The sequence below is a fragment of the Haematobia irritans genome, chromosome 5, assembly GCF_050003625.1.
Source record: "Haematobia irritans isolate KBUSLIRL chromosome 5, ASM5000362v1, whole genome shotgun sequence".
Lineage (NCBI taxonomy): Eukaryota > Metazoa > Arthropoda > Insecta > Diptera > Muscidae > Haematobia > Haematobia irritans.
Window position 1 is genome coordinate 107,736,234 of NC_134401.1, and position 25,350 is coordinate 107,761,583.

The 25,350-nt window shown below is 26.9% G+C and overlaps 1 protein-coding gene across 9 annotated transcripts in view; it reads left to right on the plus strand.

Moving 5' to 3' along the window:
• Dg (Dystroglycan) overlaps window positions 1-25,350 on the plus strand; it is a 765,125-nt gene that overhangs the window by 660,532 nt on the left and 79,243 nt on the right. For all 9 annotated transcript variants that reach the window (XM_075310093.1, XM_075310095.1, XM_075310094.1 and 6 more), the window contains one exon: window positions 17,582-18,286. In XM_075310093.1, coding sequence (XP_075166208.1) covers window positions 18,041-18,286 — 246 coding nt within the window. In that variant the 5' untranslated portion in view covers window positions 17,582-18,040. The remainder of the gene's footprint in view (window positions 1-17,581; window positions 18,287-25,350) is intronic.

Below are 25,350 nucleotides of genomic sequence, written 5' to 3' on the forward strand. Positions count from 1 at the left end.
GAATGATGAAACACGATCAAACTTACTAAGTTCAAAAATATATCATATGACATTATTGAAGGTGGTTTTGAGTTTTCTTTTAGATTTTGCGTCACAACAAGACCTCAGAAGCATAATGTAGTATAGGTACAAAAAAATTTTAGGTAAAATACCCATCAAAAAAAGCCTCGCCACAAAAGTTGTGAAATGTTCTTTTTGAATCCGGATGTGGTGCAAAATTGACGCAGAAGCGATGAATTTAACATGGGCTTGTCATAGGACCGGTTCTGTTTTACCTATATTTGAACGATCTTCCGTCGGTTATCGTATCATCGAGGATATTGATGTACGCAGATGATGTTAAGCTGTTTCTTTCATTTGATAATGCTAGTGACTCTTTACTTCTTCAGGAGGACATTGACAAGTTGGCAGATTGGTGTGCTTCAAAATGTATGTTACTCAATCTTGTGAAGTGTAAGAAGATGACTTTTTCTCGTAGAGTTTGTGAACAGACTGAGTACTATGTTGGGAATTATAGGCTTGAGAATGTGCTTAGATTTAATGATTTAGGTGTATTGTTTCATTCCAGGCTTGACTTTGGTCCCCATATTGAGGGATGTGTCAATAAGGCAACTGGTGTTTTGGGTTTCATTAAGAGATGGTCTAAGGAATTTGTTGATCCTTATCTTACGAAGAGGCTCTTTACGACTCTGATTAGACCAATATTAGAGTATGCGTGTGTTATCTGGTCACCGAGTTATCGTTGTTCTATTGATCGTGTTGAATCTGTACAGAAGCAGTTTCTTATTTTTGCTTTGAGGGGCTTGGCTGGAATAATTTATACGATTTGCCTGCATATTCTAATCGTCTTATGTTAATTGATCTTCCATCTCTTGAACGTAGACCATTTATGTAAGGTATTGTGTTTCTAACTAAACTTATTAATGGAGATACTGATTCACACTACTTGACATCAAGAATTTGTTACAATGTTCCAAATCGTTTAACTAGGAACTTTGTATTCTTAAAGACTGAATTTTGCAGACACTATGAATTATTTAATCCCCTTAATGTTTTGTGTAAAAACTTTAATTCGGTCTATTCATTGATTTCTTTAACCGATCCGATTCCTGCCATCAAGGAAATTATTCTTAATTTTAATAACAGAGTTTCTGATCCAAGGGGTGTTGCCTTCTAAATTTCCAGTTGTATTATATATTTTTTTATCCTGCTCATCCATTTACTGCTTCTATTATCCTGTTTTCCATATAATAGTCACTGTTGATGGTTTTTTCCTTCTCAAGATAATCGATAAAAATTATTCCATGCGCATTCCAAAAAACAGAGGCCATTACTTTGCCAGCGGACTTTTGAGTCTTTCCACGCTTCGTAGACGGTTCACCGGTCGCTATCCACTCAGCCGACTGTCGATTGGACTCAGGAGTGTAGTGATGAAGCCATGTTTCATCCATTGTCACATATCGACGGAAAAACTCGGGTGTATTACGAGTTAACAGCTACAAACACCGCTCAGAATGCACAGAGCTTCCACATATCCAAATATTGATGAATGATATGACCAACACGTTCCTTTGATCTCTTTAAGGCCTCTGCTATCTCGATCAACTTCATTTTACGGTCATTCAAAATCATTTTGTGTTTTTTTTATGTTTTCGTCGGTAACCATCTCTTTCGGGCGTCCACTGCGTTACCGTCCTCCGTGCTCATTTCACCACGCTTGAATTTTGCATACCAATCAATTATTGTTGATTTCCCTGGGGCAGAGTCCGGAAACTTATTATCATGCCAAGTTTTTGCTTCCACGGTATTTTTTCCCTTCAGAAAACCGTATTTTATCAAAACACGGAATTCCTTTTTTTTCATTTTTTCACAATAACAAAAGTTGCTTCACAAAAGACGCTCTATCTCCAAACTAATTGACTTACAGACCTCAAATTTTGACACGAATCATTTGGTTGGTAATATAAAAATAATATGCATTTAATACTAGCGACGCCATCTATGTGTCAGACCGGGGACTTATCAGCCAACCTGTTACCCAGGACACCATTTAACCCATGGTAATCTTTATGAACATTAAAGGTTTCTCTTCTACGACTTCCTAAGAGCGAATTTTCGACAGTACTGTCAAATTTGATTACGGTGATACTTTTGTACCTTGTTGGTACTTTTCGAGTAAACAAAGTACCTTGGTACCATTCTCTACACTATTGTCCATATTATTTATATACCTATAGCGAATTCACGTTTGTATTGTCACTGCAAACTTTTTAGTTATTCTTTGAAACAGGGTTGATAAATTTGATCATTTGTTGGTACTTTTCGAGTGAACAAAGTTTCTTGATACAACCGCGGATCATTTGGTACCATTGTTCTTATTCTTATTCAGATATGAACACCAGTTCACAGTTTTACTTCTTCTCTCTGTCTGTCTCTTTGTATCTCTCTTTTCTACGGCTGCCTGAAGAGCGAATGATTTATTTGCATCTGAATACTGGCCGATTTTTATTAATAAGGGTGACTTCAAGTGGTCTGTGATAAAATTGTCCTGTCACTCTTAATGGAGATTATTAAGTAATCCAAGAAGATTAAATCTGGCACGTTCTACAGCCAAGTTTTATTAGACAACCATGATGTGTCCATACACAACCATCAGAGTTTGTCACATTACAGCAAATACTCATGGCTACAATGAAATGCTTTTAAGAGAGAGGTGGTTATTCCAAGTGAACTGAACAAATCTGACAAATCTCAAACCAGCACTTTGGCATTTTGATTTCAATATACTTGGAAGCCTCCACAACATTATTACCGTTCATCAACGTTGTGGCCATCATAGAAAAATGTAATCCGCTCTTATTATTGAACCAACCAACGATGATGATGACAACAAATAATGACGGATTTGTTTTTGTATCTTAAAATAAACGATTTTGGGTACATTCTACTCCCATCCAATCTTATTCATCCCTTGTCAATAATAATTTTCGTAAATTGACATTTTCCAGGCTAAACGAAATAAAAAGAGTCGAATTGAAAGAAATGTCTATGAAGATGTCCAATTTTATGCATTTCAAAGACCTTGGGTGGGTATGGAATCATGGTTGCCACAGTTGGTAGAATTCTACCAAAAATGGTAAATTTTTTTTTGATTCTTGATGTTTTGCTAGATTTTGCAAATTATACCTCTCCAACTAAGAGGTATTTCACAAAATTTTCTATAGAAATAACATTTTGACAAAATTTTCTACAAAAATAAAGTTTTGACAAAATTTTCCCAGAAATAAAATTTTGACAAAAATTTCTATAGAAATAAAATTTTGACCAAAATTTCTATATAAATGAAATGTTGACAAAAAATGTTCTAGCGAAATAAAATTTTGACAAAATTTTCTACAGAAATAAAGTTTTGACAAAATTTCTATAGAAATAAAATGTTGACATAATTTTCTACAGAAATAAAATTTTGACAAAATTTTCCATAGAAATAAAATTTTGACAAAATTTTCCATAGAAATAAAATGTTGACAAAAAATGTTCTAAGAAATAAAATTTTAAAAAAAATTTCTATAGAAATAAAATTTTAACAAAATTTTCCATAGAAAAAAAATTTTAACAAAATTTTCCATAACAAAAAATTTTGACAAATAAATTTCTAAAAATAAAAATTTTAACAAAATTTTCCATAGAAAAAAAATTTCTAAAAAATATAATTTGAACGAAATCTTGACAAAATTTTCTATAGAAATAAAATTTGGACAAAAAAAATCTACAGAAATATATTTTTGACAAAATTTTCTATAGAAATAAAAAAATTAAAAAAAGTCTATAGAAATGAAATGTTGACAAAAAAATTCATAAAAAATAAATTTGAACAAAATTTTCTATAGAAATAAAATTTTGACAAAATTTTCTATTGAAGTAAAGTTTTGACAAAATTTCTATGGAAATAAAATTTTGACATAATTTTCTACAGAAATAAAATTTTGACAAAATTTTCTATAGAAATAACATTTTGACTAAATTTTCTATCGAAATAACATTTTGACAAAATTTTCTATAGAAATAAATATTTGACAAAAAATTCTACAGAAATAAATTGTGAAAAAATTTTCTATAGAAAAAAAATTTTGACAAAATTTTTCAATAGAAATAAAATTTTTACAATTTTTTCTGTAGAAATAAAATTCTGACAAAAAAAAAATTGACAAACATTTTTTTAAGAATAAAAAGTTTGACAAAATTTACTATAGAAGTAAAGTTTTGACAAAATTTCTATAGAAATAAAATTTTGACATAATTTTCTACAGAAATAAAATTTTGACAAAATTTTCTATAGAAATAACATTTTGACAAAATTTTCTATTGAAATAACATTTTGACAAAAAATTCTACAGAAATAAAATTGTGTAAAAATTTTCTATAGAACTAAAATTTTGACAGAATTTTTCAATAGAAATAAAATGTTTAAAATTTTTTCTGTAGAAATAAAATTTTGACAAAAAATAAAATTTTGACAAAAAATAAAATTTTGACAAAAATTTTTCTACGAATAAAAAGTTTGACAAAATTTTCCATAGAATCAAAATGTTGACAAAAATTTCTATAGAAATAAAATTTTGACAAAATTTTCTACAAAAATAAAATTGTGACAAAAACATTTCTAAAGAAATAAAATGTTGACAAAATTTTCTATAGAAATAAAATTTTGACAATTTTTCTATATTTTGATAATTTTGACGAAAATTTCTATTAATAAAATGTTGACAAAAAATTTTCTAAAAAGTAAAATTTTGACAAATTTTTCTATAGAAATAAAATTTTAACAAAACTTTCAATAGAAATACATTTTTTCACAAAATCTTCTAAAGAAATAAAACATTGAAAATTTTTCTATAGAAATAAAATTTTGCGAAAAATTTTCTATAGAAATAAAGTTTTACCAAAAAATTTTCTATAGAAATAAAATTTTGACAAAAAATATTCTATAGAAATAAAATCTTGACAAAATTTTCTGTAGAAATAAAATTTTGACAAAAAATTTCTATGGGAATAAAATTTTGACAAAAAAATTATACAGAATTAAAATTTTGACTAAATTTTTTATAGAAATAACATTTTGACAAAATTTTCTAGAGAAATCAAATGTTGACAAAATTTTCTGTAGAAACAAAATTGTGACAAAAATTTCTATAGAAATAAAATTGTGACAAAAATTTCTACAGAAATAACATTTTGACAAAATTTTCTATAGAAATAAAATTTTGACAAAATTTTTTATAGAAATAAAATTTTGACAAAATTTTCTATAGAAATAAAATGTTGACAAAAATTTCTATAGAAATAAAATTTTGACAAAATTTTCTATAGAAATAAAGTTTTGAAAAAATTTCTATAGAAATAAAATTTTGACAAAATTTTCTATAGAAATAAAATATTGACAAAATTTTCTATAGAAATAAAATTATTAAAAAATTTTCTACAGAAATAAAATTTTGACAAAAAAATCTACAGAAATAAGATTGTGAAAAAATGTTTGACAAAATAAAAAATAAATAAAGTTTTGACAAAATTTTTCAATAGAAATAAAATTTTTACATTTTTTCTATAGAAATAAAATTTTGACAAAATTTTCTATAGAAATAAAATTTTGACAAAAAATTCTACAGAAATAAGATTGTGAAAAATTTTTCTAAAGAAATACAATTTTGACAAAATTTTCTATAGAAATAAAATTTTGGCAAAATTTTCTATAGAAAAGAAATTTTGACAAAATATTCTATAGAAATAAAGTTTTGATAAAATTTTGTATAGAAATAAAATTTTGTCATACAATACAATTTTGACAAAATTTTCTATAGAAATAAAATTTTGACAAAAAAATTTCTATGGAAATAAAATTTTAACAAAATTTTTTCAAAGAATAAAAATTTTGACAAAGTTTTTCATAGAATTAAAATTTTGACAAAAATTTCTATAGAAATAAAATTTTGACAAAATTTTCTATACAAATAAAATTTTGAAAAAAATTTTTATGGAAATAAAATGTTGACAAAAAATTTTCTAAAAAATAATTTTTTAACAAAATTTTCTATAGAAATAAAATTTTGAAAAAAAAAATTTAAAGAAATAAAATTTTAACAAAAATTTCTATAGAAATAAAATTTTAACAAAATTTTCCATAGAAAAAAATTTAACAAAAAATTTCCAGAAAAATAAATTTGAACAAAATTTTCTATAGAAATAACATTTTGAAAAAAAAAATTTAAAGAAATAAAATTTTGACAAAATTTTCTATAGGAATAAAATTTTGCAAAAGTGTTTTTGGTCGGTAGTTTTTTGGTAAAAATTTCCCCACATTTTGGTAGAATAGTTTTGGCTCGAGTGGCAACCGTGTGTTCAATTGGTCATGGCTAGGCAATAAAATCGAAACAATCGACAAAACCATGTAAATATCTCTCAACCGCAACATTCCAATTTACATGCGTGCGTGCATGCGTTTGTCCATTAAATCTTCAAGCTGATGATGACCCACATTTCATAGGCATTGGTTAGTGGGTTGCTATTGCCTTTGCATGGGCGAACTGGCTTGCTTTCTGCCTACGAGAATCTCCCTCTTCCATGATGAGCCAGCCAGCAGCTTGGTTTGTTTTGACCAATGACCCTGCTATTTTATTTTCCAAACTCATCTCCCCTAGCATTTCAATCTAATTTTCCTAGATGTTCGCTTTTGTTATCAGCCAAAATCTATAGATGGCAAAGGCATATGCACTCCAGCGGGGGGGCCAATTCACCTTTAAAGCAAATGCGTAAACAATCATAAAATTTTCGGAAGTCGATGGCGTTGGTATGGTGAGAATTATCCCTTCTTCTGTTCCGCTCTAAACACTTCTGGATGGAGTAATACGAGATCGTAAAATGAATGGTTTCCTTAAAAATACAAAATACCAGCTGTTTGAATATGAAGGTATGTTGTGGCTGCAAAGGCCAACTATGTGGATGGCTGACTGACCACTGGTGGTGGCCACGTGCAAAATACGCCTGAACGCTTGCATGCATGTTGGCATGAATGAAAGGAAGGACAGTTAAATAGAGGAATATGGACGAATGTGCAAATGAATGGTTTAGGAAATGAGTTTGTAGAAATGCTTGCTTTGCCTACATTTTATGACTACGCAAAACTGTTCATAATTTTACGGTATTTTAACTCAAAAAAAAAAAAAAAAAAAAAAAACAAATGAAAAAAAAAATAACCTTTTCAGATTTGTGGGTTGAAAACCCTTTAATCCAGGTATGCCAAATGACATTTTATTCCAAAATAATAATTTAATTAAAATAAAATTGTTAGGGAAATACATGGCAATTTTCTTTAGGTACTATGTTATTTTTGTTTTTTTTTTTATTTTTTATTTTTATTTTTATTTTAATATTAATTTTAATGTTAATGTTAATTTTAAATTTAATTTTAGTTTTAATTTAAATTTAAATTTTAAATTTAATTTTAATATTAATTTAATGTTTTATTTTTATTTTAATTTTAATTTTAATTGTAATTCTAATTCTAATTTTAATTTAAAATTTAATTTAATTTTATTTTATTTTAATTTTAATGTTACTTTAATTTAATTTAAATTTAATTTAATTTTATTTTTAAATTAATTTTAATTTTATTTTATTTGAAAAGAAATGGAAAAGGGATTTTTTATCTTATATTCAAATCCCTACATAATATAGTATTTTGTATAATTTTTTTAAGTAATATTTTTTCTTCGTCGTCGTTAAAACAGTTTTTCATCATTCTCTTGGTTTCCATATGAGTGAATGGACTTTTTTGTGAATTTTAGAAATGAGGCCACAGTCGTATTATGGTCATTTTTCAAGGATTTCCATTTTTTGTTCTATTCGGTAGTTTTAATCTCGTTGCAGCCAGCAAAGGAGGCATTGTATGACATACTTCACAAATTAACTGCTGTAATGAACATTTTCCTATTTAAATTTGTTCATGAAAGGATTTACTATTTAAGGCATTTGAGGTAAATTTGTTAAGTAAAGTCGGTCAACTTTGTAAAGGCTTTAATGCCTTAAGATTTATATGCAAGCATTAGGGATCGCATAGAATGGTAGTAATCTTTTATGTCAAAGTTTGTGATAACGTTTTAAAAAAATTTCAAAGAGGCGAAATATACTTAGGAATCGAAGTTGAAAAATCTCAGCATTAAATTTCTAAAAAATATTTGAAAAATGTACCGATGCATTTTTCGACAGTCGTAGAATTTGCAGTTAAATATTCACTAGTATTATTCCAAATAAAATTTAGAAATCAAAAGATTAAAAAAACTTTTTATTTTTTAAGTGTTTAATTTTTATGTTTTATGCCCTAAACCACATAATGGTCAGGTTTTAAAAAATTTAATCTGCCAAAAGCGTGTCTACCAGAAATAATGATTTTAGACCCCAAAAAAATTATATCGACAGACTCAGGACCATGGTTAGCACAGTTGGTAAAATTTAAAAAGAAATATGTTTGGTAGATTGGTAGAATTTTACCAAAAAGGTAGATTTTTTACGCTAGCCAGATTGGTAGAATTCTTGATGTTTTGGTAGATTTTGCAAACTATTCCTCACCACCTAAGAGGTACTTCACAAATTTTATAAAGATAAAATTTTTATGGGAATAAACTTTTAACAAAATCTTCTCTAAGAATAAAATTTTGACAAAATATTCTCTAGGAATAAAATTTCGACAAAATATTTTCTAGGGATAATTTTTTTACAAAATTGTCTATAGGAATAAAATTTGGCAAAATATTCTATAGAAATAAAATTTTTACAAAATTTTCTTTGGAAATAAAATTTTGTTCTGGGAATAAAATTTTTACCAAATTTTCTGCAGAAATGAAATTTTGACAAAATTTTCTATTGGTAAAAAATGTTGACAAAATTTTCTATAGAAATACAATTTTGAGTATATATAGAGTAAAATTTTGAATATAGAAATAAAATTTTGACAAAATTTTCTATATAAATAAAATTTTGACAAAATTTTCTCTAGGACTAAAATTTTTACAACATTTTCTATACAAATAAAATTTTGACAAAATTTTCTATACAAATAAAATGTTGACAAAATTTCGTATAGGAATAAAATCTTGACTAAATTTGCTATAGGAATAAAATGTTGGCAAAATGTTCTATAGGAATAAAATTTTGACAAATATTTTCTATACAAATAAAATTTTGACAAAATTTTCTATACAAATAAAATTTGGATAACATTTAGAAATAAAATTTTGTTCTTAGAATAAATTTTTGACAAAATTTTCTATTGGTGAAAAATGTTGACAAAATTTTCTACAGGAATAAAATTTGGCAAAATTATCTATAAAAAAAAATATTGACAACATTTTCTCTAGGAATAAAATTTTGACAAATTTTTCCATACAAATACAATTTTGACAAAATTTTCAATACAAATAAAATTTTGACAAAATTTTCTATAGGAATAAAATAATGTTGGCAAAATTTTCTATAGAAATAAAATGCTGACAAAATTTTCTCTAGTAATAAAATTTTGATGAAATTTTCACAAAATAATAATTTTCTATAGGTGTAAAATTTTCTTTAGAAATAAAATTTTGTTCTGGTAATAAAATTTTGCCAAAATTTTCTTTAGAAATGAAATTTTGACTAAATTTTCTATAGGAATAAAATTTTGAAAAAAATTTCTCTAGGAATAAAATTTTGACAAAATTTTCTATCGAAATAAAATTTTGACAAAATTTTCTATAGAAATAAAGTTTTCACAAAATGTTCTATAGACATAAAATTTTAACAAAATTTTCTAGAGGAATAAAGTTTTGTCAAAATTTCTTATAGGAATAAAATGTTGGCAAAATTTTCTAGAGGAATAAAATTTTGTCAAAATTTCCTATAGGAATAAAATATTGGCAATATAAAAAAATAAAATTCGGATAAAATTTGCTATAGGAATAAAATTTTCACAAAATAATAATTTTCTATAGGCGTAAACTTTTCTTTAGAAATAAAATTTTGTTCTGGGAATGCAATTTTGAAAAAATTTTCTTCAGAAATGAAATTTTGCTTTTGGAATAAAATTTAGACAAACTTTTCTGTAGAAATGAAATTTTGACAAAATTTTCTATAGAAATAAAATTTGGATAAAATTTCCTATAGGAATAAAAATTTCGAAAAATTTTCACAAAATAATAATTTTCTATAGGTGTAAACTTTTCGTTAGAAATAAAATTTTGTTCTGGGAATAAAATGTTGACAACATTTTCTGCAGAGAAGAAATTTTGGCAAAATTTTCTTCAGAAATGAAATTTTGCTTTTGGAATAAAATTTAGACAAACTTTTCTGTAGAAATGAAATTTTGACAAAATTTTCTACAGGTACAAAATTTTGACAAAATCTCTATATTTTTAAAAAATTTTCTATAAAAATAAAATTTTGACAAAATTTTCTATAGTAATGAAATTTTAATAAAATATTCTATAGGAATAAAATTTTGACAAAAAATTCTATACAAATAAAATTTTGGCAAAATATTCTATGGACATAAAATTTGTACAAAATTTCCTATAGAAATAAAATGTTGACAAAAATTTCTCTACAAATAAGATAAAATTTTCTTCAGAAATGAAATTTTGCTTTTGGAATAAAATCTTGACAAAATTTTGTCTATGAATAAAATTTTGACAACATTTTCTATAGAAATAAAATTTTGCCAAAATTTTCTATAGGAATAAAATTTTTTTTCTATAGACATAAAATTTGGACAAAAACAAAAAAAAAAATTGAACAAAATTTTATGCCTATAGAAACATTTTGAAAAAAATTTCTATAGGAATAAAATTTTGACAAAATTTTCTATAGGAATAAAATGTTCACAAAATTTTCTATAGACATAAAATTTTAACAAAATTTTCTAGAGGAATAAAATTTTGTCAAAATTTCCTATAGGAATAAAATGTTGGCAAAATTTTCCATAGAAATAAAATTTTGACAAAATTTTCTGTAGAAATAAAATTTTGATCAAAGTTCCTATAGGAATAAAATTGTGAAAAACTTGCTATAGGGAAAAAATGTTGGCAAAATTTTCTATAGGGATAAAATGTTGGCAAAATTTTCTATAGGAATAAAATGTTGACAAAATTTTCTGTAGAAATGAAATTTCGACAAAATTTGCTTCAGATTTGAAATTTTGCTTTTGGAAAAAAATTTAGACAAACTTTTCTGTAGATATGAAATTTTGTCAAAATTTTCTATTGGAATAAATATTTGACAAAAAATCTATAGAAATAAAATTCTGAAAAAATTTTCTCTAGGAATTTTGAAAAAAATTTTCTATAGAAATGAAATTTTGTTTTGTTATTGTTGGTTTTGTTCTTTAAGCATTGTTGTTGTTTTTTTCAGTTCACTACAAGTGTATCTTAACTAACAAAGGAAAAGAATGTTTGTCAAATTTATTTGGGCAAAGCCCTATAGACTGCAAGATGGTTCGATGGACGCACGTTTCGGAATTACCACATTCCTCATCAGCATCCTCTACTTGCAGCAAAACTATCAACCAATTATCAGAATAAATTCAGGCAGTTCATTAAACCCAACAATAAACCACACTTGAACCTTCCGAAAAAAGGTTTTACATTGATAGCCGGCTTTTGCCGAAATAAATTCGAAACAAACAAATCTCTTTTGAAATTTTGATAAAATTTCCTATAGGAATAAAATTTTGACAAAATTGTCTATAGGAATAAAAATTTTGAAAAAATCTGTATAGGAATAAAATTTTAACAATATGTCTACAGAAATAAAATTTTGACAAAATTTTCTATAGAAATAAAATTTTGTTGTTTTTGATTTCAGCTTAAAACCATGCATTGGCTAAACCAAAAGTGTAGCTTAACCAACAGAGGAAAAGTACTATGCTTGTCAAATTTATTTGGGCAAAGCCCTATAGACTGCAAGATGGTTCGATGGACGCACGTTTCGGAATTACCACATTCCTCATCAGCATCCTCTGCTTGCAGCAAAACTATCAACCAATTATCAGAATAAATTCGGGTAATTCACTCAACCCAAAGTGAACTAATTCACTCAACCCAAAGTGAACTACAATTGAACCTTCCGAAGGAGCCACCACGGTGGCTCTCTTCCGAAAAAAGGTTTGATAGTCGGCTACTGCCTAAACATATTTGCAAGAATATCTCTTTTCCTTTGCCAAACTCAAATCATCGATTTGAATGCAGTTGGCTGGGTTTGTTTTTGAGCGTGCTTCCTCTATCTTCTTTCGTTATTGTTGGTTTTCTCTTCAATCATAATAATTGAAGAGAAAACCAACAATAACGAATGAAATAACATTTTGATAACATTTTCTCTATGAATAAAATTTTGAAATAAATCCTATTTCCTATAGACAAAAATATGACAAAATAATAAAAAAAATTTGGCAACATTTTCTATGGGAATACAATTTTGACAAAATTTTGCTTTAGGAATAAAATGTTGAAAAAAAATCTATAGGCAAAAAGTTTTCACAACATTTTCTATAGGATAACATTGTGACAAAAGGACAAAAAAATGTATAGGAATAAAATTTTTATAAATAAAATAATAATAAAATTTTGATATAATTTTCTATTGAGTCAATATTAAGTCACATCTTTAAAAATTGGAATTGTCGGTTTTTGGCCATATTATCAAAGTCCATTGTGGGCAAGTTTGCCCTCTGTGTAGAAGTAGCAATTTTCCGTTGTTTGTGCGAGCTAAAAATATTTAAAACTTCGACAGATTTATAATTCAAGGTATATGTGTACTCACAAATAAATTATTGCTATTAGGAGTTATTAAAAAATAATAAATATACTTTTAAAATTAAATAAAAAATAAATTCCTTCGAAAAAAAACTTTTTATTTTTTTCATAAAACCACAAAACTTGTATCAAAAACTGCAAAATAAGTCTTTTTTATTTGGTAGTTTTTTGAAAAAATTTGACAAAATCATCTCCTGAAATGCTTTGAAATATGACTGCCGCCCTATGACAAGCGGATGTAAAATTCATATATATCCGAATATGTCGTAATATATCCGACCTTTCTCGGATTTCTTTTTTAGGAAAACAAAAATTTTTATCAAACAAATATTTTGGAGGAGTTTTAGTTTGAAATTTTTATAAAATTAAGATTGTTATAATATGACATTTTAAAAAATTGTCTCTGAACTAAAAATCGGCGTGTGACTGTCGTAAATCTCTCAATGAAATAGCTGAAGTGTTTTATATTCACCCAACATATTGAGAGTCTACAGTAATCTATAATTAAAAGTATCAATGATTCGTAGGTTACCACCTGTGCATTTCGTCCATTAGGGTGGTCTTTTTTTTATTGAATTTCTACGATTAATTTATGGGCTTTAAATCGATGTACTACAATTTGTACTAACAAATTGTGACTGTAAACTCAATCTACTGTTGAGAGGTATTTAAATATAAAACTTTCAAAAAAAAAAAAAAACGAAAAAAAGAAACCGAAAGTTATAAAGTAGTCAACACAAGTGTTTTGTAAATACTTTTCATGGAATATCAACCAAAGAATAAAACATTGACCTATATTTCTCACATTCCAACAACAACAACAAGAAAAAAACACAAAAAAAGAAACTCTATTCATTACTCACATTTACTGCATTATACATCTTTGATAAGAATTATTTAACACCTTCAAAAGAAATCTAAAATTTAAAATACCTTAAAATTTAGATAAAAGCCCAAGACCAAAAATCTACATTTACGACATTTGACAAAAAAAAAAAAAAAAAAATTGGGGACTTTTTGCTCTTTAACTTCTGCTTTTCCACATAGCTAGATTTCTTCCACTGTTGTTACTTTGGCCGAAATCGAGACCCAGAAAATTTTCCTTAGATAAGGGTTAAGATAGTGGCTACAACTTCAAAGCGAAAAACCAAAAACAAAAACGCACCACATACGCTTACAATTCAACAAATTGGGACATTCGTGTAGGTTAGGAGGCCCCAGAAAGAAATGCAGCAGCAGTTAGAGCCATTGAGCTCACGTAACACGTTCAGTGGTATTATCTTTCGTTTAAAATCTAATTAAATGACATATTTTCATACCAGACCAGAGTTTGTTTTCGTTGTCTTTTTGTCCCCACCCATGTTTTTGTTGTGATTGAGTGGTCGCCATGAACCACGGTGGACATAGTTTTTTTGGTTTTCCAAAGAAATCATGGACAGTGGACATTATTTGGGGCAAGTGTATTGTAGGGATTGTAATCAAAACTTTGAAAAAAAAAATCGAAAAAGACGTTTTTTCAAAATTTTCAGAAAGTCAACTTTTCCAAAATTTTCAAAATCCGAAAACTCGAAAAATCGACTTCTGTAAGATTTTTCGAGTTTTCGGATTTTGCAAAATTTGGAAAAGTTGTCTTTCTGAAAATTTGGAAAAATCGTCTTTTTCGATTTTTTTTTTCAAAATTTGGAAATGTCTAGTTTTTGAGTTTTCTTATTCAAAATTTGGAAAATTCGACTTTTCGAATGTGCAGAATTTTTCAAATTGTAGAAGAAATTTGAAAAAATTTACCGGTTGAGTATTCGACTATTTCAAAAATACGACTCTTCGATATTTGCCTTTTTCGAACTTTGGAAAAGGCGACTTTCTGAAAATGTGGAAAAATGTTTTTTTTTTTTTTTTTGAAAATTTGGAATAGTCGACATTCTGACTTTTTGAAAAGTTAACTTTTCGATTTTTCAAATTGGACCTTCTAAAAATGTGTAAAGTACACTTTCCGTTGACTATTACAAAATTTAGAAAAGTCGACTTTCTGAAAATTTCGAAAAGTCGACTTTTCGACTTTGGAAAATTTGAGTTTGCGGAACAAATTTAGAAATGTCGACTTTCTGAAAATTTCGAAAAGTCGAATTTTCGACTTTGGAAAATTTGAGTTTACGGAAAAAAAAATTTAGAAAAATCGACTTTCAGAAAATTTCGAAACGTCGAATTTTCGACTTTGGAAAATTTGAGTTTGCGGAAAGAATTTAGAAAAGCCGACTTTGGAAAATTTGAGTTTGCGGAAAAAATTTAGAAAAGTCGACTTTATGAAAATCTCGAAAAGTCGTTTTTTCGACTTTGGAAAATTTGAGTTTGCGGAGTTTTCAAATTGCAAATTCAAATTTCAATTTCCAACTTTAGGAAAGCCGACTTTCTGAAAAGTCGATTTTTCTAAATATACAAAAGTCGACTATAGAATGGTCGACAATTCGACTTTCAAAATTTGTAAATTTCAACCTTTCGAGTTTTTCAGAATTTGGAAAAGTGGACTTTCTAAAAATTTGGAAAGTCTACTTTCCGTTGACTATTTCAAAATTTGGAAATGTCGACTTTCTCAAAATTTGGAAAAGTCGACTTTTCAAGTTTTCGACATTTTCAAAATTTGGAATATTTGAATTTGTTGACTTTTCAAATTGGACTTTTTAAAATTTGAAATTCTTCAAAATTTGGAAAAATCAACTTTTCAATTTTTTAAGTAATTGAAAAGTGTATTTTCTAAATATTTAGTCGACTTTCCGTTGACATTTTCAAAATTTCGAAAATTTGGCTTTTCTTTTCAATTTTCAATTTTTTAAAAATTTTGAAAAATCGTCCTTTCGAGTCTTCGACTTTCTGAAAAATTGTAATCATAATCAAAAAGTAGATTTTTCATTTTTACGAATATTCCAAAATTTTGAAAAGTCTACATTCTGAACACATGGAAAATTGTCGACTTTTTCAAAAATTTGAAAAGTCAATTTTTTGACTTTTTCCAAATTTGGAAAATTCGACTTTTCGTGTGTGCGGAATTTTTCAAATTGTGGAATAGTCGAATTTCTGACTTTCGAAATTTGGAAACGTGAACTTTTGGATTTTTTCAAAAATTGGAAAAACCGACTTTTCGACGTTTACAAAGTTTGCGCTTTTCGACGTTTCGAAGTTTAAACATATTGAAAAATGCTATTTTTAAATTTTTACCTCTTTTAAAATTTGGTGAAGTCGACTTTTTGAATTATCGACATTCTGACGTTTTCAAAATTTTGTAAAAGCCAATTTTTCAAAATTTTTAGAATTTGAAAAAAAAAACTATTTCAAAATTTGGGAAAGTTGAATTTCTGAAAATTTGGAATAATTTACGGAGTTTTCAAAATGGACTTTTGGACTTTATCAAATTCAAAATTTCAATTTTCGATTTTCAATTTCGAACTTTTTCAAAATATAGAAAAGTCAACTTTTCACTTGTTTCAAAATTTTAAAAGTGCATTTTCTAAAAATTTTAAAGTCGACTTTCCGTTGACAATTTCAAAAATTGGAAACTTGGAAAATTCGACTTTTTGAAGTTTTGATTTTTTTTTTTCTGAAAAATTCCAATTTTCACTTAATTTCAATTATTTCAAAAATTGGAATATTCGAATTTTCGTCTTTTTCAAAATATAGAAAATCTTAGTTTGCAGAGTTTTCAATTTTCCAATTTTTCAATTTCCAATTTTTCAATTTCCGAATTTTTGAATTTTTGATTTTTTGATTTTTTTTTCTGAAAAATTCCAATTTTCACTTAATTTGAATTATTTCAAAAATTGGAATATTCGAATTTTCGTCTTTTTCAAAATATAGAAAATCTTAGTTTGCAGAGTTTTCAATTTTCCAATTTTTCAATTTCCGACTTTTTCAATATTTGGTAAATTCAAAGAAAAGAGACCAAGGTATCCTTTGTATGTGTCTGTGTGTAGCCTTTATAAGTTGAAACCCTGGCAGACATACAACCAGACTTTTTCTAAAGAAAGAACTTGTGAAAGACAAACATTTCTCTATTTTTTTTGCAGTTGAAGTTTGGCATTGCTGATATTTCTACGTGACTGCAATGATGTTATATATTCTATGTGAATTTTCGACCTTTTAAATATTAGCATCTGAAAATTTGGAAAAGTCGATTTTTTTTATTTTTTTATTATTTTATTCTTTTTTTTTTTTGAATTTAGAAAAGCTGAATTTTAAATAGAAAATGGAGATTCCGATCTGTCAACTTTTTTTGGCAAAATAGGAAAAGTGGATTTTTTCGACCAAATTTGGTTCTCTCATATAAGAAAAAATTTGCTCATCGGATTTTCTTGCCAAAAATTTTGATTTTTAAGCGGAATAATTTTCGATTCACAATCATATGCTATGGATAATGATGTAGCTCCAAGATCTATTACTACATTTAAATAAATTTAGAAATATTTAACAAATCTATGGCCAAATATAATCCACTGTGCATTAACGAGAAAAATTCCGTAAACCGTTTGAATAGAGGCCTATTGCTCCCTGGCTTTTACGAAATCAGCCATCTTATTTACTACAGAGTTGAATCGAATTCATAATATTTCAGTTGTTTTCTATGTCATACAAAAATTCGTTTTCTTGTTGTTTTTTGATAGCATCAACTTGTTAAATTAACTTGCTTTGTAACATGTTTTCTGGTGTTTTATATGATTTATAATTTTCTTGTTTTTCCCCCTCTCTTGTCTTTGCAGATGAAGTAACTTTTGGAATTCATAATTAGGCATTTTGATCTGAAGTGCAACGACAAGTTAAGCGTTTTTTGACAAACTATCATCAACATCAGCATCAAATTGCAATTACGAAACAACCAACGTGCGGATAAATTTGAATTTTTCTACAATTAAAAAAGCAAACTCGAAAGAAGACCGTGGTGAAGAAAAGTCCAAATTTGAAGAGAAACGAAAGTTCTACGATTTTAATTTGACTCTTGTTTTTACTTTTGACGACGTTGACAAAAACTTGTTCCTTTTACACAAAATTGACATTGGAAACGAAGGACCATTACCACTAACACTACCACTACCATCTCCAACAGCAACACCATCATCATCTCCACCACCATCAACCCCACTATCGTTATACAACCCTAAGACATCTATAGAAAAAATTATTTGCTTAAACAATTTCCAAGAAAGCCAAACGACATCTTCATGATGTTACCTAAATTAGATTTGAGTATAGCTCCATTTAGAACGAGGACGAGAGACACATCCGAAACATTAGCAATGGCTACAGAATCCATGTCATCATCAAGGACGCGGCGCTGGCGCTGTTCATCTACATTGGCAACCACATATCCTTTAGTGCTTTTGAGTTTAACGCTACAACTACTATTGGTGCTGAATCCTGTTGTCATTTCGAATGCTGAAAGAGATTTTAATTTTAATGATTCGCAGGTGAGTTGGAAAACGAAACAGCAAGAAGAAGGAAATGTAAGACTGAAAAGAGATCTAGGTATCCTTTGTGTGTGTGTGTTGCCTTTATAATTTGAAATCCTGGCAGACATACAACCAGACTTTTTCTAAAGAAATGCAAACATTTTCTTAATTAATTTCATTTTCGATAGCAAAAAAACTGATACTGCATAATTAGTGGAGACTGTATTCAAGAGAACTTGTGAAAGACAAACGTTTCTCTAGTTTTTTTTTTTTTTGTTTGCAGTTGAAGTTTGGCATTGCTGATATTTCTACGTGACTGCAATGATGTTATATACTCTATGTGAACATTCATTTTTCTTTTCCAAAATTTTCCTTCGTCTAATTAAAATGCAAAAATTTTAATTATATTTTCGTGAGAAAGGAATTGTATCTAGGATAGTAAAAAAAATATGATTTTTAATGAAAACTAATAAGAATGGAGCTAATTGAAAACTATTCCAAAAATCAAAAATTAAAGAATTTAATCTCAATGTTGAAGACAGGGCAAAGAAAACATGCGTCTGAAGATTAATTGAAATTTGAAATTTGCAGCATAACAAAATAGCCGATACAAGAACCATTCCCTTAACTACGAATTCAGTTCATCCTATTTTAATTTTTATACCCTCATTATTAGCTTTATCATTCCGTTTGTAATACATCGAAATATTGGTTTCAGATCCCATAAAGTATATATATTCTGGGTTGTAGTGAAATTCTGAGTCGATCTTGCGATGTCAGTCCATCCGTCTGTTGAAATCACGCTAACTTCTGAATGAGACAAACTATCGACTTGAAACTTGGTACAAGTAGTTGTTATTGATACAGATCGGACGATATTGCAAATTGGCCATTTCTGGCCCCTTGTGGCAAAATTTTCTATGAAAATAAAATTTTGACAAAATTTTCTATAGAAATGAAATTTTGAGAAAATTTTCTATAGAAATAACATTTTGAGAAAATTTTCTATAGATATAAAATTTTGACAAAATTTTCTATAGGTATAAAATTTGGACAAAAATGTCTATAGTTATAAAATTTTAATAAAATTTTCTATAGAAATAAAATTTGGACAAAATTTTCTATAGAAATAAAATTTGGACCAAATTTTCTGTAGAAATAAAATTTTGACAAAATTTTCTGTAGAAATAAAATTTTGACAAAATATTCTGTAGAAATAAAAATTTAACAAAATTTTCTACAGAAATAAAATTTTGACAAAATTTTCTATAGAAATAACATTTTGACAAAATTTTCTATAGAAATAAAATTTTGTTAAAATTTTTCTATAGAAATAAAGTTTTGAAAAAATCTTCTGTAGAAATACAATTTTGACAAAATTTTCTATAGAAATACAATTTTGACAAGATTTTCTATAGAGATAAACATTGACAAAATGTTCTATTGAACCAAAATTTTTTTATAGAAATAAAATGTTTACAAAATGTCCTATGGAAATAAAATGTTGACAAAATGTTCTATAGAAATAAAATGTTGACAAAATTTTCTGTAGAAATAAAATTTTGACAAAATTTTCTGTAGAAATAAAATTTTGACAAAATTTTCTATAGATATAAAATTTTAACAAAATTTTCTATAGAAATAAAATTTTGACAAAATTTTCTATAGAAATGAAATTTTGAGAAAATTTTCTATAGAAATAACATTTTGAGAAAATTTTCTATAGATATAAAATTTTGACAAATTTTTCTATAGGTATAAAATTTGGACAAAATTTTCTATAGATATAAAATTTTGACAAAATTTTCTATAGAAATAAAATTTGGACAAAATTTTCTATAGAAATAAAATTTGGACCAAATTTTCTGTAGAAATAAAATTTTGACAAAATTTTCTGTAGAAATAAAATTTTGACAAAATATTCTGTAGAAATAAAAATTTAACAAAATTTTCTACAGAAATAAAATTTTGACAAAATTTTCTATAGAAATAACATTTTGACAAAATTTTCTATAGAAATAAAATTTTGTTAAAATTTTTCTATAGAAATAAAGTTTTGAAAAAATCTTCTGTAGAAATACAATTTTGACAAAATTTTCTATAGAAATACAATTTTGACAAGATTTTCTATAGAGATAAACATTGACAAAATGTTCTATTGAACCAAAATTTTTTTATAGAAATAAAATGTTTACAAAATGTCCTATGGAAATAAAATGTTGACAAAATGTTCTATAGAAATAAAATGTTGACAAAATTTTCTGTAGAAATAAAATTTTGACAAAATTTTCTGTAGAAATAAAATTTTGACAAAATTTTCTATAGATATAAAATTTTAACAAAATTTTCTATAGAAATAAAATTTTGACAAAATTTTCTATGGATATAAAATTTTGAGAAAATTTTCTATAGAGATATAATTTTGACAAATTTTTCTGTAGACATAAAATTTTGACAAAATTTTCGATAGAGATAAAATTTTGACAAAATTTTCTATAGAGATAAAATTTTTACAAAATTTTCTATAGAAATAAAATTTGGATAAAATTTTCTATAGAAATAAAATTTTGACAAAATTTTCTGTAGAAATAAAATTTTGACAAAATTTTCTGTAGAAATAAAATTTTGACAAAATTTTCTATAGATATAAAATTTTAACAAAATTTTCTATAGAAATAAAATTTTGACAAAATTTTCTATGGATATAAAATTTTGAGAAAATTTTCTATAGATATAAAATTTTGACAAAATTTTCTACAGAAATAAAATTTTGACAAAATTTTCTATAGAAATAAAATTTTGACAAAATTTCTATAGAAATAAAATTTTGACAAAATTTTCTGTAGAAATAAAATTTTGACAAAATTTTCTGTAGAAATAAAATGTTGACAAAGTTTTCTATAGAAATATAATTTTGACACAATTTTCTATGAATATAAAATTTTGACAAAATTTTCTATAGATATAAAATTTTGAAAAATTTTTTACAGATATAAAATTTTGAGAAAATTTTCTGTAGATATAAAATTTTGACAAAATTTTCTATAGATATAAAATTTTAACAAAATTTTCTATAGAAATAAAATTTTGACAAAATTTTCTATAGAAATAAAATTTTGACAAAATTTTCTGTAGAAATAAAATGTTGACAAAATTTTCCTATAGAAATAAAATTTTGAAAATTTTTTTTATAGAAATAAAATGTTGACAAGATTTTCTATAGAAATAAAATTTTGTTAAAATTTTTCTATAGAAATAAAATTTTGACAAAGTTTTCTATAGAAGATAAAATTTTGTTAAAATTTTTCTAAAGAAATAAAATTTTGTTAAAATTTTTTTATAGAAATAAAATTTGAACAAAATTTTCTATAGAAATAAAATTTTAACAAAATTTTCTATAGAAATACAATTTTGACAAAATTTTCTATAGAAATAAAATTTTTACAAAATTTTCTATAGAATTAAAATTTTGACAAAAAGAACTAATACATTTAAATTTGGTTTCTAGTATCATGTACGCGAAACTTAAATTTAAAACAGAATTGTGTCTTAATTGAATTCTCCGCTTCTTTTGCTCGGAATCAATACCAAAATCATTTGTTTAAAGACAAAATCTTCAAAATTCAGTGTATCCATTTTTTTTAATAAATTATTGAAGTACATGTGCGTTGATTTTTTGACAATAAAGCCAAATTTTCCTATCAAAATTATACGTTTCAATGATTGTTTGGGAAAACGAAGTTTCTAGGTATTTAGTTTAAAAAACCGACTTAAAAATTTTATTTTTACACCAAAATCATTAGTGTAAAAATAAAATCTTTATAATCCGACAATAGTTTTTTTCTTTATAGTTCAACAGATATACCAGTGTGGTAACATTTTGTTTCAGTTAAGTGTTATAAAAAAACTTAGCAATTCCAGTTTGCTGGAATTCTTCTTAAAAACACTTTCCCTATTCATCTCCAATTCAGGCTCATGGAATATCGGGGGTTTGCAGTTTTTCAATGGAGCGGTATGTTTGTCTTTGAAAAGAAGATGAGCTTCCTTAGATATCGTTACTGCTCCTTCAAATGATTTCAAAGAAATTCTTATAAATAACTCATTTTTCATATGAATTGCTTACCTGTTTACTTGTTTGCTGAACAACATTACCTCCGGGTTCATTTATCACCCATTTAATGGTGAATTGCTTGGCATTTCATGAATGAAAACTGCCACAGCTTCTTTAGGCTGTGTAGTGGTGTTGAAGATGATGACTGGGGGCCTCTGTTAACTTTGTTAGTATAACTCGAACTCGATTTTACCTTTGGGAGAGAGCGAAAGAGAGAGTGTGTGAGTTGAGTTTATAATATGTAACTTCTTTTTGTTGCCTTTCTATGGCAAAAACAACAACAACAAGAGATGTTGTTACTTTCAAAAAGAGATACAAGGAATTTCTCAGTGTTTTTTTTTGTGTTTTTTGCTTATAGGCCTTTCACATCAAAGTTAGTGTTTGCGGCGTCACGGCCTCAAAGGAATACTGCACAGCTCTGAGAAACTTATCTTTTATTTGAGGTCTGGAATTTTTGTTGTTTTTTTTGTTCTCATTCATTTTATTACCCAGTAGAGTAATCTCAAGAAGAAGAAGATTGACTGTTGCAGTTGGCTTATATGCATGGCCTGCATCACAAGCAATGTAGATCAGCCAGTCGTCATTCAGTTAACCATCATACAAACTTTCAGTTAGTTAGTCATACGATTGCAGTATAAAAAACATTTTGTAACTTTATTTCTTTGTTAATGTAAAATATGCGGAACTTTTGTTCTTTGAGTCGTAGATGATTGTAGCATCCCCATTATAGACCCCCCGAATGTATACCATTATGATGGGAAGATAACGTGACCATCTTCCCAAGCCAGTCCCATTACTATGATTCCCGTCATCATCATCATCATCGCATTATTATGGAGAAGATGCATGTGATAACGCATATTCACTTTTATGATTTTGTTTTATGATTCTGTTGATTATGTTTCTAGGCAGCTTCTTCATGGTTCAATTTAACCACATGTGGTTTATAAGACCCTCCCTAATATTTATGGATCGTTATTTTCATATAGAAAGACAAAACAAATGCATTTAAAATGTCAATAAATTCTGTACACAGAAAAAAAAATATGTATCCAATCAAAGAGTTAACTGAAGCTAAGAAATAAACAATATGAGTTAATGCGGTAAACACAAATCTTAATAGTTTCGCATAACATTTGTATTTAAATATAATATTGTAGTTGACAATTTGGCATTTTTAAATAAAATACAGTAATTTTTATACCCTCCACCATAGGATGGGGGTATATTAACTTTGTCATTCCGTTTGTAACACATCGAAATATTGCTCTAAGACCCCATAAAGTATATATTCTGGAACGTGGTAAAATTCTGAGTCGCTCTGAGCATGTCCGTCCGTCCGTCTGTTGAAATCACGCTAACATCCGAACCAAACAAGCTATCGACTTGAAATTTGGCACAAGTAGTTGTTATTGATGTAGGTCGGATGGTATTGCAAATGGGCCATATCGGTCCACTTTTTCGTATAGCCCCCATATAAACGGACCCCCAAATTTGGCTTGCGAATCCTCTAAGAGAAGCAAACTTCATCCGATCCGGTTGAAATTTGGTACATGGTGTCAGCATATGATCTCTAACAACCATGCAAAAATTGGTCCACATTGGTCAATAATTATATATAGGCCCCATATAAACCGATCCCCTGATTTGGTTTGCGGAGCCTCTAAGAGAAGCAAATTTCATCCGATACGGCTGAAATTTGGTACATGGTGTAAGTATAGGGTCTCTAACAACCATGCAGAAAATGGTCCATATCGATCCATAATTACATATAGCCCCCATATAAACCGATCCCCCGATTTGGCTTGCGGAGCCTCTAAGAGAAGCAAATTTCATCCGATCCGGCTGAAATTTGGTACATAGTGTTGGTATATGTTCTCTAATGAACATGCACAAATTGGTCCACATCGGCTCATAAGTATATATAGCCCCCATATAAACCGATCCCCAGATTTGACCTCCGGAGCCTCTTAGAGGAGCAAAAGTCATCCGACCCGATTGAAATTTGGTACGTGGTGTTAGTATATTGTCTCTAACAACCATGCCAAAATTGGTTCATATCGATCCATAATTATATATAGCCCCCATATAAGCCGATCCCCAGATTTGACCTCCGGAGCCTCTTAGAGGAGCAAAATTCATCCCACCGGTTGAAATTTGGTACGTTGTGTTAGTATATGGTATCCAACAACCATGCAGGAATTGGTCCATATCGGTCCATAATTATATATAGCCCCCATATAAAACGATCCCCAGATTTGGCTTGTGGAGCCTCTAAGAGAAGCAAATTTCATCCGATCCGGTTGAAATTTGGTACGTGGTGTCAGCATATGATATCGGTTCATAATCATGGTTGCCACTCGAGCCAAAAATAATCTACCAAAATTTTATTTCTATAGAAAATTTTGTTAAACCTTTATTTCTATAGAAATTTTTTGTTAAAATTTTATTTCTATAGAAAATCTTGTCAAAATTTTATTTCTATAGAAAATTTAGTCAAAATGTTATTTCTATAGAAAATTTTGTCAAAATTTTATTTCAAGAGAAAATTTTTTCCAAATTTTATTTCTATAGATTTTTTTTCCAAATTTTACTTCTATAGAAAATGTTGTCAAAATTTTATTTCTATAGAAAATTTTTGTTAACATTTTATTTCTATAGAAAATTTTTGTTAAAATTTTATTTCTATAGAAAATTTAGTCAAAATTTTATTTCTATAGAAAATTTTGTTAAAATTTTATTTCTAAAGAAAAGTTTGTTAAAATTTTATTTCTGTAGAAAATGTTGTCCAAATTTTCTTTCTATACAAAATTTTGTGAAAATTTTATTTCTATAGAAAATTTTGTCAAAATTTTATGTCTATAGAAAATTTTGTCAAAATGAATTATATACGTATTTGATCGATCTTTTTTGATTTAATATAACCACGTATGGACTTACATACAATTTAGAAGACGGTGTTAGGAGATTT